The sequence below is a fragment of the Daphnia carinata genome, chromosome 1 (assembly GCF_022539665.2).
Source record: "Daphnia carinata strain CSIRO-1 chromosome 1, CSIRO_AGI_Dcar_HiC_V3, whole genome shotgun sequence".
Taxonomy (NCBI): Eukaryota; Metazoa; Arthropoda; class Branchiopoda; order Diplostraca; family Daphniidae; genus Daphnia; species Daphnia carinata.
The window spans coordinates 6,311,728-6,327,362 of record NC_081331.1 but is presented as its reverse complement, the minus strand read 5'-3'; the positions used below and the strand labels follow the sequence as shown (position 1 = coordinate 6,327,362).

The following is a 15,635-nucleotide window of genomic DNA, read 5'->3' as shown; positions in this document are numbered from 1 at the left end:
GAAATGGGGTGGCGGCTTTTTTCGTGTTTGTTTTGCTATTTCACTATTCGTTGATCGCGTGAGTTGCCTATACTTATAACACTACTTCGTTAACATAGACTACTAGTATTATGTATCACACTAAGGAGAAGGTATACCTGATAAGTATAGATCATAGCATGAAGATATACCTCGTGCTATTATTATAACCTTATCATGCACGGCCATCTGATGTACAGTCAGGTTTAAAAATAAGCCCGACTTTTTCTTATTTTACGTTACGCTGTAGCGTACTGGCACGCTACGGGAAATTACTTAATACTAATAGCTCTGAGGTAGAGCGTCTGACCACGGGAATCGAACGTCAAGAGTTCGAGTCTCGTCTGGATCCTCTGTGCCAGAGGATTGAGTTACGGTTCCCACTGTAGACAATATTTCTTTGTACAAAAAATGAATCACTCTATTGTATTTATAGGTGACATTCCGAGACAGAAATGTTAAATTGCGTTGGGACGCACAACAATATTATTACAAGTGCAAATTGGTTTCCTTCAAAAGACATGGAAATATTGTTAATTAATTTACAAGACTCATGGCTCTGTGGTTGAGCATCAGCGTCGCACGCCAGAAATCAAGGGTTCAATCCCATAAAGAGTCAAAATGAAATTAAATAAATATATACAGAAAAGATGATCAAAGATGTCAAATACATCATTAATGCACTAAAAGTTGTATAATATCCATGAAGTGAGATTAAAGTGCATCGTACCATATACAATGAAGTCATTTAACAACGAAATATTCTCCGATAATTGTCAACAGCAAAAATTGAAGGTAAAACGTATACGACATTAAAATGACATTGCGACATAAATAAGGAAATGTTCACAATAGTGAAAAGTGCAGAGCATCACCACAACAGTAAAAAATACAAAACCTGTAAATTTTTTTTTTAAGAATTTGTATTGCATCAATACTCGGAACAGTTTAAAGACTTGCAACTTTGAAAGGGCAAAATAACCGATTTCAAAGTTGCTGTCAACCAAGGTAGGGGGAGACACTACCTCAGTTGACTCACCGGGGAGATTACCCGGTGCGTGGCTAAGAGAAGCCGGAAGAAGAGCGAAGGTTTCGGACAAGCTTTTACGTGAGCGATTAACTGTTAATTCGGATTTTTGGGTAGCCCCATAGCCCTCCAATGATATCATCGGACGATGAGGACCCCCACGTCCCCTTTCCAGACAGCGCACTCACAACCTTTGCTGCTGATCACAGTAGGGGCATGACCCCCTACGGGCTTATTACAAATCTAGGGGAAACGGGGCCACAGAAAAGAAGGGAGCCCAGATATGCACTTTAATTTGTAAAAATATAGATGTTTTACGTTCTGGATGAATCAGCAATTAACCGTGAAGTGAAAGTAGCGTTCTTCGAAAATCTAGCATCTCTTTTCGTCTTCTATTTCTGAAACAGGGAAATATAAGGGCTGGACATCTTTTACGGTTAGCCGCAAAATTTCATCATGAAATCTGGAATGAAAAAGAAAATTCAGATCAAGGTAAAATGTGGCCACAGAAAAGATGAGAGAACCTATTAATTGTGCATCACTTTGAATGAAACAAATACCGTAACATGGGAGATCTGGACCATGTTTCCAATGAGAACTTAACTATGCACTTCACTTTGAACATACCATGGGTGAGGGTTGGACCAAAATATCCAAATCATTTTAACAATACTGATAGTTTTCAATTAAAAATATGTCAACCTCCACCAAAGTATGGGCTTGTCGCTTGGAAGTTTTCCTTTCTGTAATTTAAGATATTTTATTTAATTAACTCGTGATCTCTAAGCCATCAATCAATTACCAAATTGTTTAAGAAGACGTGTTTGGCAGAATGACAGTCACTGATAGAAAATCAATAATGTTTGCAGGCCTCTTTGATTGTTGAAAAGGCAAAACACTGCTCAAGAAAGAGGACAAGATCCAGTTCCTGCAACTGAATAATATCAGAGTAGCTCCAACCAAATATTCCAAAATGTTTTCAACTTCAGGCAACAGTTCAGGGAAAAGTTCACTGAAGAAAATGTGTACATTCCCTTCATTATGCAGGGAATATTGTTGTAGTTATAACAAGCAATCAAAGTTGTCTCACAGACTGGATGGGAAAATGGAAAAGGTTTGTCCCTAAATAACCCCAACAACCAGTACTGTCACGTCACTGTCAAAATACAGAGAAGGAAATTCAAAAGTTATTTAAAATTTAATTGATATTTTACCATCAGAATGATACTGCAACACATAGCTGTAGCAGACGCTTATTCTATGAAAAATTTATCCCATTGTAGAGTAGGCGTTGTCAAAAATATAATGCGAATGCCATCGCCTAAAATGAAAAAACTTCGATTACATGCCAGCATAACAAATATGCTGCAAGCTTACATATGATAAACCTTGGATTTATACCGCAGACGACCCACCAAACGGTATAGCCATCTATTGGTAAGGTATCCAGTTTTACTTCACTCAAGCTCCCGATGTTCAAGAAGTTAGGGGCTTGAAAATAAGCCCGACAAAATAAATGAGCCCGAATTTTCCAACCAAAGTTGGCGCGCCAGTACCGTACAGCGCGCTTGTACAAATCAGCGTATCGCATGGCAATCTGTTTTATAATATTGCCATAGTAAATAGGGGTCAACAATGAACACCGAGATCCGGCTTACTAACCGTAGGTAGTGGCGCGACTCACATATATGAGATTTTACACAACAGCAGGCTGTGCTTGCATTACAGACTCGAGAAAATTTTAATATTGGGCAACTGATCCATTGCCTTGTATTTAAAAAAAACATAGCAGTGTGTTCGTGGTTGATCCATCAGTCACTGAACATTAGATTTAGAAGTTAAAAGAAACAATCAAGTTAAGTTCAAGTTAAAAGAAAAAAGCAGAAAGCAATATTTGCTTTCAAGGAGTAGTTTTCATGAAGGTTTTTCTCATGGTCGCCAATCCCACACCTCAATATATTTTTTTATTTTGCCTACTCATTTGTTGGTTTTTTATTAGTTGAAAAGAACTAATTTTTTCTGGTCAGGTTGAGTTTTCTTGTTTTGCACAGTTTCTCAAGGTTTACTTTAGGTAAACAAAGTTGTTATGGAAACCTGAGAAGACTTCCACAGTCCTTTTGATCTTCCCGTATTTCATAAGGGAAAAAAACAAAATAAAAAAAGACAAAAAGAAAGTCATCGAAATTCCGACGTTTTTTATCGTACGTATTTATAAGTAATAAATATTGCAAACACAAAAACAAAAAAATATAAAAGCCAAACAAAACAAAAACTAAATCCTTCGTTCCACTTTACCTCTCCTGGTACGCAGCAACACCTCCCTAAACCGCGTAATAAGGCTCAACTTATGTTTTATTTCCAACCATACTTTTAGATCAGAACCGCAGATAATTAATCAAAGTGATGATTAAAAAATAATATTTCACACACGTATTCATGACTCGAGCGGCTAATGTCCTTGAATTGTAAAATATGATTATCTTACGCTTACGTGCTGCCAGCCACGTAGGACCGTTGCATAATGCCATCTAGTGTTCTGACTCGTGCTTGAGCAGCAACGAACCGTCAATACAATACGTCAACACTGTATAGTACTCATAATAATACCTGTTGACTGCTAGGAGTGGATTGTCTTTGGAAATTTGCTTTAGAGGTTAATAATTTTAGGGTGATTGTAGTCCTCTATTTAAAGTTGCCGTTAGACGTGTAATTTTATCCATTCCTTCCCAGTGATTTCAGGTAGATTTCCAGCTTGACTACTCTTTTGTAACTTAATTGTATGTTTTTTTATAATCGTTTCCTACTATAGAAAATCTACCATCTCGTGCCTTCAAGGATGTCCAACTCACCAATCGACACGAATTGTATGACGCTGACTCGCCATGTCCTTGCTGAACAGAGGCGTATCCCGGGCGCTACAGGAGACTTAACCCAATTGCTTAATTCGTTGCAATCTGCTGTTAAGGCTGTTAGTTCTGCAGTTCGTAGAGCTGGAATTGCCAATTTGTGAGTTTAATCATATTTGTTTACAATGCTTCAGTTATTGTAATGTGATAAAATTTTAGGTATGGCATTGCTGGCCAAGTCAATGTGCAAGGGGAAGAGGTCAAAAAGCTTGATGTTCTTGCAAATGAATTGTTTATCAACTTGCTGAGAAGTTCATTCACAACTTGTTTATTGGTATCAGAAGAAGATGAGACTGTTATTGAGGTATACTATATTACAACTTAATATAGTAAAAAAAAATTTTTAAATGTCTATGCTGATAATTTGTTTGTAGGTTGAAACTGAGAAACAAGGCAAATATGTAGTCTGCTTTGATCCATTGGATGGATCTTCAAATATCGATTGCCTCGTTTCCATCGGATCGATTTTTTCAATTTTCAAGTAAACCGTAAGGCGCTTACTGTATTTTCCTTTTTTTTAACCTGTTTTATCCTAAATGCAGAAAAACTTCGGATGGTGTTCCGTCGGTCAAAGATGCACTGCAACCGGGGAGAAACTGCGTGGCTGCTGGATACTCTTTGTATGGCAGTGCCACAATGATGGTCTTATCAACTGGTAACGGAGTTAATGGATTTCTTCTAGACCCCGTATGTGGTTTGCGTCCATATTTTAGAGTAACATTTGGTTAAGTGTATTTTCTGTATAGGCTATTGGAGAATTTGTGCTGACTGATCCCAATATGAGAGTGAAACCCAGAGGAAAAATTTACTCAATTAATGAAGGCTATACACACAACTGGGATAAAGCCATTCAAGAGTATGTGGCTTCAAAGAAACAGGTAATAATACGATTTTCTTTAATCAGGCTACAAAAGCAGTTTTTTAACTCTACAAATTGACTACCTTGTAGGGTGCGAAGCCTTATGGAGCTCGATATGTCGGATCGATGGTCGCTGATGTCCACCGCACGCTCAAGTATGGTGGAATATTCATGTACCCTGCCACAACCGACGCACCTCGCGGAAAAGTAAAAATGTTTCCAAATGGCAGAGATGACAGTCATTGTTAATTTCTTACTTTTCAGCTCCGTTTGCTGTATGAGAGCATTCCAATGGCATTTATCATGGAGCAGGCAGGCGGCGCAGCATCTACGGGTACTGTCCCCATCCTGGATATACAACCAGAAAAAATTCACGAACGTTGTCCAGTTATTCTGGGATCGAAAGAGGATGTTCAAGATGTACTTGACATTATCAAACGTCACGGTGATCTAAAGTGAGAATGCCGTGCACTTGGAGACTTCTATCTCAAGCAGGACCAAATGACGAGGCCTTTAACTTTTTGCACAGTTTATTCACTGTTAATTCCACCTCAATCAAAAATACCTACGAATTTTTCTTACTTACAACTCTTTAATCATTACTAGGAATGTTGGGTTACAATAGATTTACTAGGAAAAACTAGCATTTTGTTTTCTTACCGTTCTTTTGTAATTTTCTGAAACCTAAACTGACTAAAAAGTGTTCCATTATCCCCCCCCCCCCTTAGAATAGATTGCAAAAGTAGAATCGGGGATCTGGGGAAAATATCAGGTAATATTGTACAGGTATCAATTCAACTTCTAGTAAAAAAAAAAACGTCTTTTTAATTGGCCTAGTTGAATGGTACTAGATGTAGCATAAGCGGGCTCGGTACCATTCAACGTAAGCGACGCTACAACATTTTAAAATCTAAGTTTTCTTCAACAGAAATATAAAGATTGGTAAGCATAAATCTACAACCCAATGGATTCACGGGTTTAAGTTACATAACATTTGTGGAATTTTGACGTGGAAAGATATGTTTCGTCGTAGAGCGGGACGACGTATAGAAAACGTGGTATAGCCGCGTTTATATAGAATGTGACAAGAACGTTACCAAAAATTTTAACGCATAAACACGCGACCTTTGCGTGGCATTATTTGCGCTTGCATTGCCTGGGTGTCCAATTTTTCACCATCAATTACTAGGTAGGACTGAGGACCAACGCTTACATCCGGAACTAGGCGAAAGGCTGTGACAGGTACAAATGTTACCCAAGGTAGTTGAATATGGTTGCCTTTCTCCATACTGGTAAGCAACAAAAATTGGTTAGTAACTAGTGTTTTAGTTCCTAATTCGCTTGTTCTTAACCACATAAACATGTCTACCAACCAATTTTAAGAAACAGCGTTTTTAGCATCAGTTTTACAGCATCAACCAACTCTATATTGGCTGAGGCTGACGAAAAAATTTCGTGTACGATTTTGTCTTTGAAAGAAACCCCACAATTCCAGTCGCCCAACACATTTTGCAATGCTATTTCCCAACTGATCGACGTTCATATCAACAAGGGTGAGTGAACATGAATTACCTTAGAAGCAGCTGGGTTACTTGTAATTTTGACGCAGGAGCTAAATAAAAATATAAATGTAGCCACAAACAAGATCTATTTTTTTCTTGGTTCTTACCTTGGACAATCATCAGCCAAATTACTCCGTCATCTATCAAGGCTTCTGGTGCAAAAAACAAGTCGGTTCCGATGAAGGGAACCATAGAAGAATAAACGCAGATGAACTCCCCCGTCAGACTGATCCACTTCTGATCAGGTAATGGTTCGTCAAGCGGTGGTAATGGAGACATTACTTCATCTGGTATACCACCAACGGCTGGTAAGTATGATACTGTGGCTTTGTACGTTCTTAGTCCTAGAAAGAAAAGAAAAGCATCTAGCCGGTTACCTACACGTGTTACATTATGTACGTTCAATTCTCACGGTCTACTTACGCATTATTCTGGCCAACGCCCCTACAGTAAAACGGGCTTCTCCAATCATTCTAAGACGTTCAGATTCAATATCTATATCTGCCATTAGACCCCATCCAACGCTGAGAAAACTTATCAGTTTCTGAAAAAGAAAAAAAAATATTTGTAAAAATGAAAAAAGAAAGAAACTCAGTGAACATTTTTCGTTCACAACGATTTTACATGTAAGCCTTACAGGGAATTTTGTGGTGTTCACAAGGCAAAGATCCATTTCGCAGCTTTTTAATTTTACAACGTTGAGAACGCTGACCACCAAAGGATCATACAGATAGGGTTCACTGACGTACAAGAAAAACAGATTCATAATTCACATCTACGAACCGTAAAGTAATACAGTACTTGAAAACAATAATATACTCACTTTTTGAAGTGCGCCAGAGAACGGGCTAGGCCGTTGCCTGATCCTTGAGGAATCACTCCAACCGGAATTTTACAAATGTTGTCCCAATCTTCTCTAGCAAACAAGCCATTGTAAATCTGTAAGGAAGTTTTGCTTCACTGTTAGTATAGCAATAAGCTAATCTACACGTAAAGTGCTAAAATTTACTTCATATAGAAGGCCATCTCCAGATACTGCAACTAGTCCTGTATACTTGGCTAAATCCCTAAAATCTTGAACAACTTTTTGGCAGTGGCCAACATGGGAGGTGACGATCAAATCATAGGAAATATTAGCTTCACCTAGAAAAGATCTAATTCTGGTGTTAAATGTTTTCAGAGCAACTCCAGGGCCACTGTTTGGATTTACAAATATTAGCAATCTTTGTGAATCATTTGTGATAGGGTCTGTAGAAAGCATGTGAGGGTAAATTTCATTGCTGTGGATTAGTGAATACAATGATGATTGCCACCTAAAAAGAATATGGTTAATATGTAATTTTCTGATAAATGTTTGAATGCTTCAATACTTTGCCACATAATCACAGTTTTCAACAAATGTTGAATATTTTTGACACCTTAGCAGAGCTGTTTCTCTTTTTCTATATGGGCTTTTTTTGAAATTTGTTGAAAGGCTATAATAATACACACAAAGAAACATGCTAATTGCATCTTGCCCATGACTTAGTTGATTTCCGTGAGAATCTTGATTTCTCATACAAAGGCATCCAATAATATCATCTACATTAACTGTGCGTTGTTTGTTCCCATTTTCTGCTTCAGTGATTGTCAGGGTGGAAGGCGACAAAATAGCTTTACATTCAACGCCACGCAAATTCTTTCCTTCGCAGTAATAAAATGTGTCATCTCTGATTATATCGGACATTTTTCCAATGGGAGGACTGGCCACTGTTGACGTGTAACAATCAAAGTAAGATAGGAGACGCCGGGCGTCTCCAATACATTACTTTAGCCTTCAGCATGCAACTATCAAATTATGTGTCCAGTATACATCTCAAAATTCCTTTCTCTACAATCTCGGTTCACGTGCACCCAAGTCTTATTTGTTTATCAGATGCCAACACCATCTAGGGATTGAAGTACCAACAGATAAAATGGGCAAGAGGCAAAGTCATAGAGATTCAAGAGCGAATGGTTCGTTCACTGCGTCGTTTTTACAATACCTGTTACGAAAAGCCCTCCTTTTAGCGTTTTCCCCTTAATGCTGTGCCATTTCTTATATCAACTATAACCTGAAAATGCTTGGAAAACCCCCGAAAACCGACGACCAAGTCCTAATGTCGGTCGGTCCTGTGAACGAACTATCCCTTCTATGAATTTAACCAAAGATTCTCAAGTATAATTGCCCGTTTGATGTGGGTGAACTTTAGAAATTATGCCTTTGGCCTCGCTTATTTTCACCGTGATCTCTTCTTGAAGTACCGTTCCACTTTCCAAGTTCGCAATACATACTGTCTCCAAGAGGCCAAAACATACCTGCTGGTCTAGTCGCGTTCCTCATGCCGTTAAAGCTTTTTGTCCGCTTCTGACAGTGGCGCCAGCATACGATAGTTAATGTAGTAATCCGTTTCCCCGCGATAATGTCAACAGTTTGAGCAGACGCCTCGCTTTACTTCCGTTAAACTGTTCTGGAAGCTCTTTTAAAATCCTTGTAGCGATGAATTTCTATTGGAAATGTGCTAGTTTGATCTGCTTTTGCGTTTTAAATCTTGCTACTAGCGAGGATGTGAAATATGCCACGCCATGTGAGGTGTGCAAAATAGTTACCAGTGAACTTGAAGAACGACTGAAGGAAACCGGCAAAAGCCATGATTTTCTTGAAACTGGCTATAGCATTGACGCAAAAAAGGGCAAGAAGAAATATCAAACATCGTAAGATTATTCCCTTTTTAAATTAATAGAAATACTTATCTTTGTTTGTTTTGCAGTGAACTGAGATTAGTAGAATCTCTTGAAGGCTTATGTGAAAGAATCCTTGATTATCGAATTCACAAGGAAAGGACAGATTCTAGCAGATTTTCTAAAGAAATGAGTCAAACTTTTAAAACTTTGCATGGATTAGTGTAAGTTGTTCAAAGGCTGCACATATTGCATTTTCATGATGCTACAATATTGCTTCTAACAGGGCCAAAGGTGTAAAAGTGGATTTAGGAATTCCTCATGAGATGTGGGATAAGCCACCAGCAGAAGTTACCCAGTTGAAAACACAGGCAAATATATATTGGTTATAAAAATTGTAATTCTACCTTTATAAAAATTCTATATTTCCCATAGTGTGAATCTTTGCTAGAAGATAATGAAGATCGAATTGAGGACTGGTATGCACATCACCAAAGCACAGATTTGCAAAATTACTTGTGCAGACAACATATTTTATCTAAAAATCAGCAAAATTGCTTGGACGAAAAGGGTGAAAGAGCCACAAACGTTGAATTATAGTCGTGTGTTTTAGCTTTACTCTCCATGTAATACAGGCGGTATATTTATGACTGTGTCTTTTTTGCGATATCTATCATTTCTTTAACGTCAATGATCTTTTCACGCGGCTTTTCCTGATTTTTACCACGCTCTCGTTCTTCGTTATCTAAAGTCTCCCATTCTACAAAGGTAACAGGCTCGACACCTCTTGCGGCAAGTTGAGACAAAATAACATCACGTCCAGGTTTTACTGTGCTGGTTGCAAAATTTCCTTTCCTTAGGTCCTCGAGAATTCTCTTTCCGACATCGTGACCACTTTGCAAGGTTGAGGCTATTACTCCTACAGGGCCACTTGCAACCCAACCACTGCAGAACACACCTAAAAATCATGACATAAAATTATGTACTGCTTTCAGTGCTAAATCGGAGCTAGTTTCACCTGGCATTCCTTCAACCCTCCCTTCCTTTTGGCGAATAACTCCCTTGATATGGTCAAAAGGCAGCTCGTCGGATAACGGAAGACTTTTATAACCGATACTTTTTATGATCATACCGCAAGGTATTCTCTCTCGAAGACCAGTATCTTCTATTTGAAGATTTTCCCAATTATCTCCTTTCAATCGATTGACCCCGACCACTAAGTTTTTGACACTTCTCTGGTTTTCGCTTTTTACGATTTCTAACGGAGTCCGGTGAAAAATTAGCTCCCATTGCTTTGATGAGTCCTTTACTTCCTCCTGCTTCGTATCGGCCGACTGAAGCATCAATTCGGTTAATCTTCTTCTGGGTCTAGGCGTTTCTGAAAATAACAATCATAAAAATTCTACATTAAAATCAGATAAGTAAAAAAATAAAAGAAATTGAATTTGACTCTTGACAGTACTAGGGATGCACGCTTCGATGTAATCTCGGTCTTCAATATGGATACGGTTGGAAACATATGGCAGTTTTATCATTTCTCTTAGTTCTTTGATAGTAAAGGCCACCTATCGAACGGATCGTGACAGCGTGAGGCTAAATGAAATGAAACATGATGTACCATCTAAAACATCATACTTGTAATGGTCCTCGCCTTCCAACAAGTTTAACATTCTTTATTCTACTTTCTTTAAGAGCTTGAAGTGCATGTTGAGCAATATCTGTTTTCTGTTAAAGGGAAAAAAAATTATTACCAATATTAATTCATTGAATTAAAAATCACTTTTAGGATCTCAATGGGCGTCAGCAATATTCTAGCAATATCCAAGGCAACATTTCCCTGCCCAATAATAACAGCAGTTTCAACATTCGAATCAAACTCCAGACTGCTTTCTTCAGGTAGTCCATTATACCAACCCACAAATTTCCTTGCAGAAACAACATTCTTTAAGTTTTCTCCTGGAATGCCTAACCATCTATCTTGTGCAGCACCATAAGCCTACATGAGTTGATTTGTTCAGTCCCAAAAAGGTAAAATATAATTTAAAACATTTACCAAAACCACAACATCATAGGCCGTTCTCAGATCATTTAGAGTAACATCCTTTCCTATCGTGACATTTCCAATAAACTGAAGCCTGCCAGACTTTGCAATGCTTGTGAATGTATTTATTACATTTTTTACATCAGCATGGTCTGGTGCTACCCCATACCTACGACGAAGTGGTATAATGCAAGTGATGTGTGAAAACTGGTTATATAAATCTTGGAAGATTTACAATATGTGTAAGTATACCTGACCAATCCAAAAGGTACAGGTAGCTTTTCAAACATGTCTATTTCAAGGTTGGGTTCATTCTACAAGAAGAAGTATTAAAAATTTTATCAAAAAGTCTAAGAAAATGAGCAATAGATATAGACTTTTATAAGATGTTGGGCTGTGTAAAATCCTGCAGGACCACTTCCAACAATGCACACTTTAGGATTAGCTACGCTAGAGAAACGGATGGTTGTGCGCAAACATGCATATTTTTTTGCACATATGGTAGTCCAATTCCACATCTTGAATGGAGAATACATACACAAAACGAGCTGACGGACGAAAACACCGAAAAAGACCTTTGAAAATTTACACTCGAAGCAGACGATGTGTTAATTTTCAATAGGTTGATCAGAATCTATCATTGCGATAAGCCGATAACTGATAACTGGTAACGGATAGCGGCGGAACTGGTATTTGGTAATCAAGCAGAAACATCAACTCCAGCCGAAAACAGACAATGATCAGTTGGTTGGATGATTTAGCTGGTGTGAACAGATCCACCTCCGAAATAGGCCTTCTACATGTGTATGTATGTGTTATACTATACCCTCATGCAAGGGCATGCGGCGAATCAACGCGTTGAAGCCATTAAATTTTGCCATAATAATTAATTGTTCTTTTTGTTCTTGATCTAATGTTTGCGAAATACAATGCTTTTTATCTTTCTTAAATTTTATTTTATTTTTCCTTGTATCCTTTAGCTAAGTAATGTAAGTAATGTGTATTTTGATTATTACTTTTAAATATGCCTCAGATGTTGCAGCAGTACTTTTTGGTATTTTACACAGGCCTTAAAGCTTTTCATACTTACATCTTAAATATGAATAACTATATGTTATCTAAAAATTATTTTAAGCAAGACAGTTCTTGCATTGGGGATGCAAAGTACCATTGTATAAAGTGAGCTTACTGCTTACAGACACTTCAAGTGATTTAGCGCGCAGTGTGAAAAGGAAATAAACGTATAACAAAATGCCAGTATGCTTATAAGGAATTTTATTGGTATTTACAAGAAAAAAAAGGAAAAATTTTGAGTTGCCGAAAATCATAAATCATCAAGAATTTTAACAGGAACACATTCAGAAAAGGAAGAATATGTACAGAAGGTACAATTCAAAATTTGCTCCGAATTTACAAAGCCGAAATGGAATATGTACAAGAAATTTTGATGAACTGTTTTTGCTGTGAATGTAGCAAAAAAAACAAATGGGAATACTATGTACAAGGAATTTTGGGAAACAAGACTTACAAAACCGAAAGGGAATATGTAAAAGAAATTTTGGTTTACGGTTTCTGCTCAGATATTGGACAAACAAAAAGAAAGAGAACAAAAAGGCTCTACTAGCCAATTTTTCTACCAAGATTGCCCTTTGAGGCTGAGTTTCAGTCGCACAAGATATCGTCGTTGAAAGCTGACATTCCAGCATGTCTTGTTTGGCCAATAGGACACATCCTCGACTGCGACGGCAGAAAGTTCCTCGAGAGACATAGCAGCTAAATCGCCAGATCGATCTTGAACTGGAGCAACAGGAAGCTTCTGTTGGCTAGAAGCAGGGGTATGTTCCTCACAAGCGGGAACGTCAGCCGATTGGATAGGGACAGATTCTGGGTTGGCTCGGGCAGCGGCATCCTCATCAGTGGCAGTAACAACGGGTTCAGAGGTTGAACAGACGTTGCTGAATGCTTGCTGTTCCATGGCAGCCCTCTCTTCCCTCTCCTTCGCTCTTCTGGCCAGTCGACGTTGGTAGGAGGCATTCCACAATGCCTTGTGTGGTTTCCTCACTCGATATGCACGAGCAGGAGCATCTGGGACCGCACTAGCATCTCCATCAACCAACTGTCCGCCTGCAGGAACAAGAACATCCTCGACAAGCTCGTGCCGGGTGGAAGAGACAGGATGTTCTGCACAGACTTCATCAGCAGTTGGCTCAGGCAATGGGCCCTCTTTGATGGAATCGCACACTTGGTCCACAGATGGTGAAGTATCCTCGTTAACAATGACAACAATGGAATCGACACCAGAGTCCGCTGCACAAGGATATTGCACAGCGTCGAACGATGGTGCGCAGCTTGGCTCCTCTTCCAAATCGCCAATGGCAGCTTCCGGAACGTCCGCCACTTTCTCGTCATCTTCGAGTGGCACGTTGTTAACCTCATCCACTGCCGGACAATCTTCCGGTAATGCCGCGTCAATCGAAACGATCTGTCCTTGCACAGGATCGCATCCACTGACTTGCACGATGCGCGCGCTCAGTTTAGCATAGGCTTTCCAACCTAGCCATCCGATTGCAACAACACCGGCTCCAAAGGCCACTGCACTGATCACATTAGATGGTAGTTTCACAGATGAAGACATCCTGGAAAAGATAATGAATCCTTTGATTGCTTCCTGCAAAAAAAACTTGTATGAAATTTGCCATTTCAAATGTCTGCCTATGTACGTAACGAGACACAGGACATGTCCATCATAATGGAGATTCACGGCTTGAGATGAATTTTAAATCATTTCCTGAAAAAGTTTAACAATAAAAATGATTGATTTGAAATTTACTTAATTAATCGCACCTCAATGATTTTAATGTTTTTATTATAAGACCAACATTTAAAAAAAAACTATAATGTCTTTGAAACACGGTAGGAGACAGACATCCGCAAGACAAAATCCAGATTGCGCGGAATAATTTTGTTTTTGAATTTTCGACCGTTGGTGATGATCAATTGATACTAACAATTGAAAAATCTGTAATTACACATCTTTAGCAGACATTTTTTTATTACGTCACGGAGATCCTACGTCGTAACTAAATCAAGATCTTACTCTGTTTAATTATTTTAAAAGTAGATATATAGATCCCCCAAAAAAAACGCACGTATTTTTTTTTCTTTTTTTTTGTGGCGGCTGAACGCGTCCACTGAGCCCACGTATGGCAGTTTAGGTTGTTGATGCAATAAAATTTCCTACAGTAAATAATTAATGTTTGTACTGAAATCTGTGCAGATTCTTCTGTTCCCATTCTTGGCCCTTTGTTTTCTACAGCCCGGATTCAGCGCCTCATAAAAAAGCTTGTACAAAGGCGTAATACTATAAATAAAATAAATATATATAATTTAAATAATTATCAGTATTTTCCTGAACCCCACAAAAGAATCACAGGCATTGGGGAATAATTAAATATCTAAGTAACATTTTAGTTTTGGTTTTATTTAAATTTAAAACAAGACAACCATTTACCAATTCAACTAGCCCACCAAGAGAGCAAGCCTAATCCTGATTCATTTATAGATGCCTGAAATCATACAAAAAATTTCATTATAGAAATCAGAAATTTATCTGTTTTTGTTAATTTCACCGTTATTCGATAAGCCATTTTTTTGTTGTCCGACGGATCTAATGAGGGGTCATGGGTTTCATTGCTAGGACCAGATGGGGTCGTGTCGGTGAAATCTTCGGCAACAACCTTAAAGCGGATTTCTTCTCCTGATAGAGGATTGGCAAATAGTTTGTTTTGTAAGAATAAAGCTACTACTTTAGAGTTATACCTGTATCCATGAAGAGATCGTGGTTCCCATCTTCTGATTCATACTCCCAAACCCATGCATGCTCTGTTTCATCAAATCTAGAGTTCTTTTGTAAGTTCTCAGCAGGGATGTAGATGTCATCGAAGAATCCTAATGTAACTGTACAGAAAATATGTTCAGTAAAAGCTTAAGTTCAATTGAACTAAAACTAGTTACCTTGGACAGATTCCTTATCACAGTTTTTTATACGTCCAACAAGTACTTGTTCCATAAATGGCCGAAATACTACATAACGAAATTCAACTTTGGTGTGATGACCACTATCCCCAGGTAAAATGAAACTTTCCCCACGCTTAAGTATATCCCATAGTGCAATGCATAGCCCTACATCCAGCACAACCTAAATTTTGAAAAATGATTAATACAACATTTTTACTTAAAAGGTCATCTACAAAATCTACTTTATTGGCAAACTTCAAGTTCAACTCTTCAGAAAGGGCTTGATCAACATCCCTATTGAACTTCTCAGCAGGGACTCTTACAGTCTGCTTCACCAGAGAAAGAACAAACATGCCTTGTGAAGGTCAATGCAGACCGATTATTAGACTACGTTCCTTCGTAGTCACGAAATAACAAGTAATTGCTCAAATGTTTTTAAAGGCGCTCGAATTCATAAAATTCACGTTGCTTTGCTTATAAGTATTTCTTCTGCTACGCACAAGAA

At 38.2% G+C, this 15,635-nt stretch overlaps 6 protein-coding genes across 6 annotated transcripts in view; 2 read left to right on the top strand and 4 right to left on the bottom strand.

Annotated features, from left to right (window-relative positions):
• Positions 1-3,629: 3,629 nt before the first annotated feature.
• Positions 3,630-5,453, top strand: LOC130690831 (fructose-1,6-bisphosphatase 1-like). The gene is made up of 8 exons (XM_057513698.2): positions 3,630-3,784; positions 3,855-4,051; positions 4,111-4,255; positions 4,326-4,432; positions 4,494-4,638; positions 4,698-4,829; positions 4,901-5,017; positions 5,075-5,453. Exons 2-8 carry the CDS (start codon positions 3,882-3,884, stop codon positions 5,267-5,269), a joined length of 1,011 nt encoding a protein of 336 aa, XP_057369681.1. The 5' UTR covers positions 3,630-3,784; positions 3,855-3,881; the 3' UTR covers positions 5,270-5,453.
• LOC130690824 (sphingosine kinase 2-like) lies at positions 5,323-8,303 on the bottom strand. Its single transcript, XM_057513691.2, has 8 exons — positions 7,743-8,303; positions 7,382-7,685; positions 7,196-7,311; positions 7,010-7,112; positions 6,796-6,916; positions 6,480-6,716; positions 6,383-6,422; positions 5,323-6,099 (listed from the first exon to the last, which is right to left on the bottom strand). The coding sequence occupies exons 1-8, from the start codon at positions 8,096-8,098 to the stop codon at positions 5,916-5,918; spliced, it is 1,461 nt and encodes a 486-aa protein (XP_057369674.1). The 5' UTR covers positions 8,099-8,303; the 3' UTR covers positions 5,323-5,915.
• A 498-nt stretch (positions 8,304-8,801) lies between these two features.
• On the top strand, positions 8,802-9,726 carry LOC130690840 (protein canopy 4-like). The gene is made up of 4 exons (XM_057513707.2): positions 8,802-9,105; positions 9,162-9,296; positions 9,359-9,443; positions 9,508-9,726. Exons 1-4 carry the CDS (start codon positions 8,891-8,893, stop codon positions 9,670-9,672), a joined length of 600 nt encoding a protein of 199 aa, XP_057369690.1. The 5' UTR covers positions 8,802-8,890; the 3' UTR covers positions 9,673-9,726.
• Positions 9,694-11,701, bottom strand: LOC130690825 (NADPH:adrenodoxin oxidoreductase, mitochondrial-like). The gene is made up of 8 exons (XM_057513692.2): positions 11,491-11,701; positions 11,366-11,427; positions 11,126-11,282; positions 10,853-11,068; positions 10,708-10,797; positions 10,535-10,637; positions 10,091-10,450; positions 9,694-10,030 (listed from the first exon to the last, which is right to left on the bottom strand). Exons 1-8 carry the CDS (start codon positions 11,647-11,649, stop codon positions 9,717-9,719), a joined length of 1,461 nt encoding a protein of 486 aa, XP_057369675.1. The 5' UTR covers positions 11,650-11,701; the 3' UTR covers positions 9,694-9,716.
• A 2,872-nt stretch (positions 11,702-14,573) lies between these two features.
• On the bottom strand, positions 14,574-15,596 carry LOC130690839 (DNA-directed RNA polymerase III subunit RPC8-like). The gene is made up of 5 exons (XM_057513706.2): positions 15,373-15,596; positions 15,128-15,311; positions 14,933-15,070; positions 14,743-14,870; positions 14,574-14,679 (listed from the first exon to the last, which is right to left on the bottom strand). The coding sequence occupies exons 1-5, from the start codon at positions 15,481-15,483 to the stop codon at positions 14,629-14,631; spliced, it is 612 nt and encodes a 203-aa protein (XP_057369689.1). The 5' UTR covers positions 15,484-15,596; the 3' UTR covers positions 14,574-14,628.
• The window catches only part of LOC130690820 (scavenger receptor class B member 1-like), a 96,086-nt gene continuing 95,811 nt past the window's right edge, over positions 15,361-15,635 (bottom strand). Inside the window, exon 11 of the mRNA XM_059496408.1 lies at positions 15,361-15,371. The gene's annotated coding sequence lies outside the window, so the exon portion shown is untranslated. The remainder of the gene's footprint in view (positions 15,372-15,635) is intronic.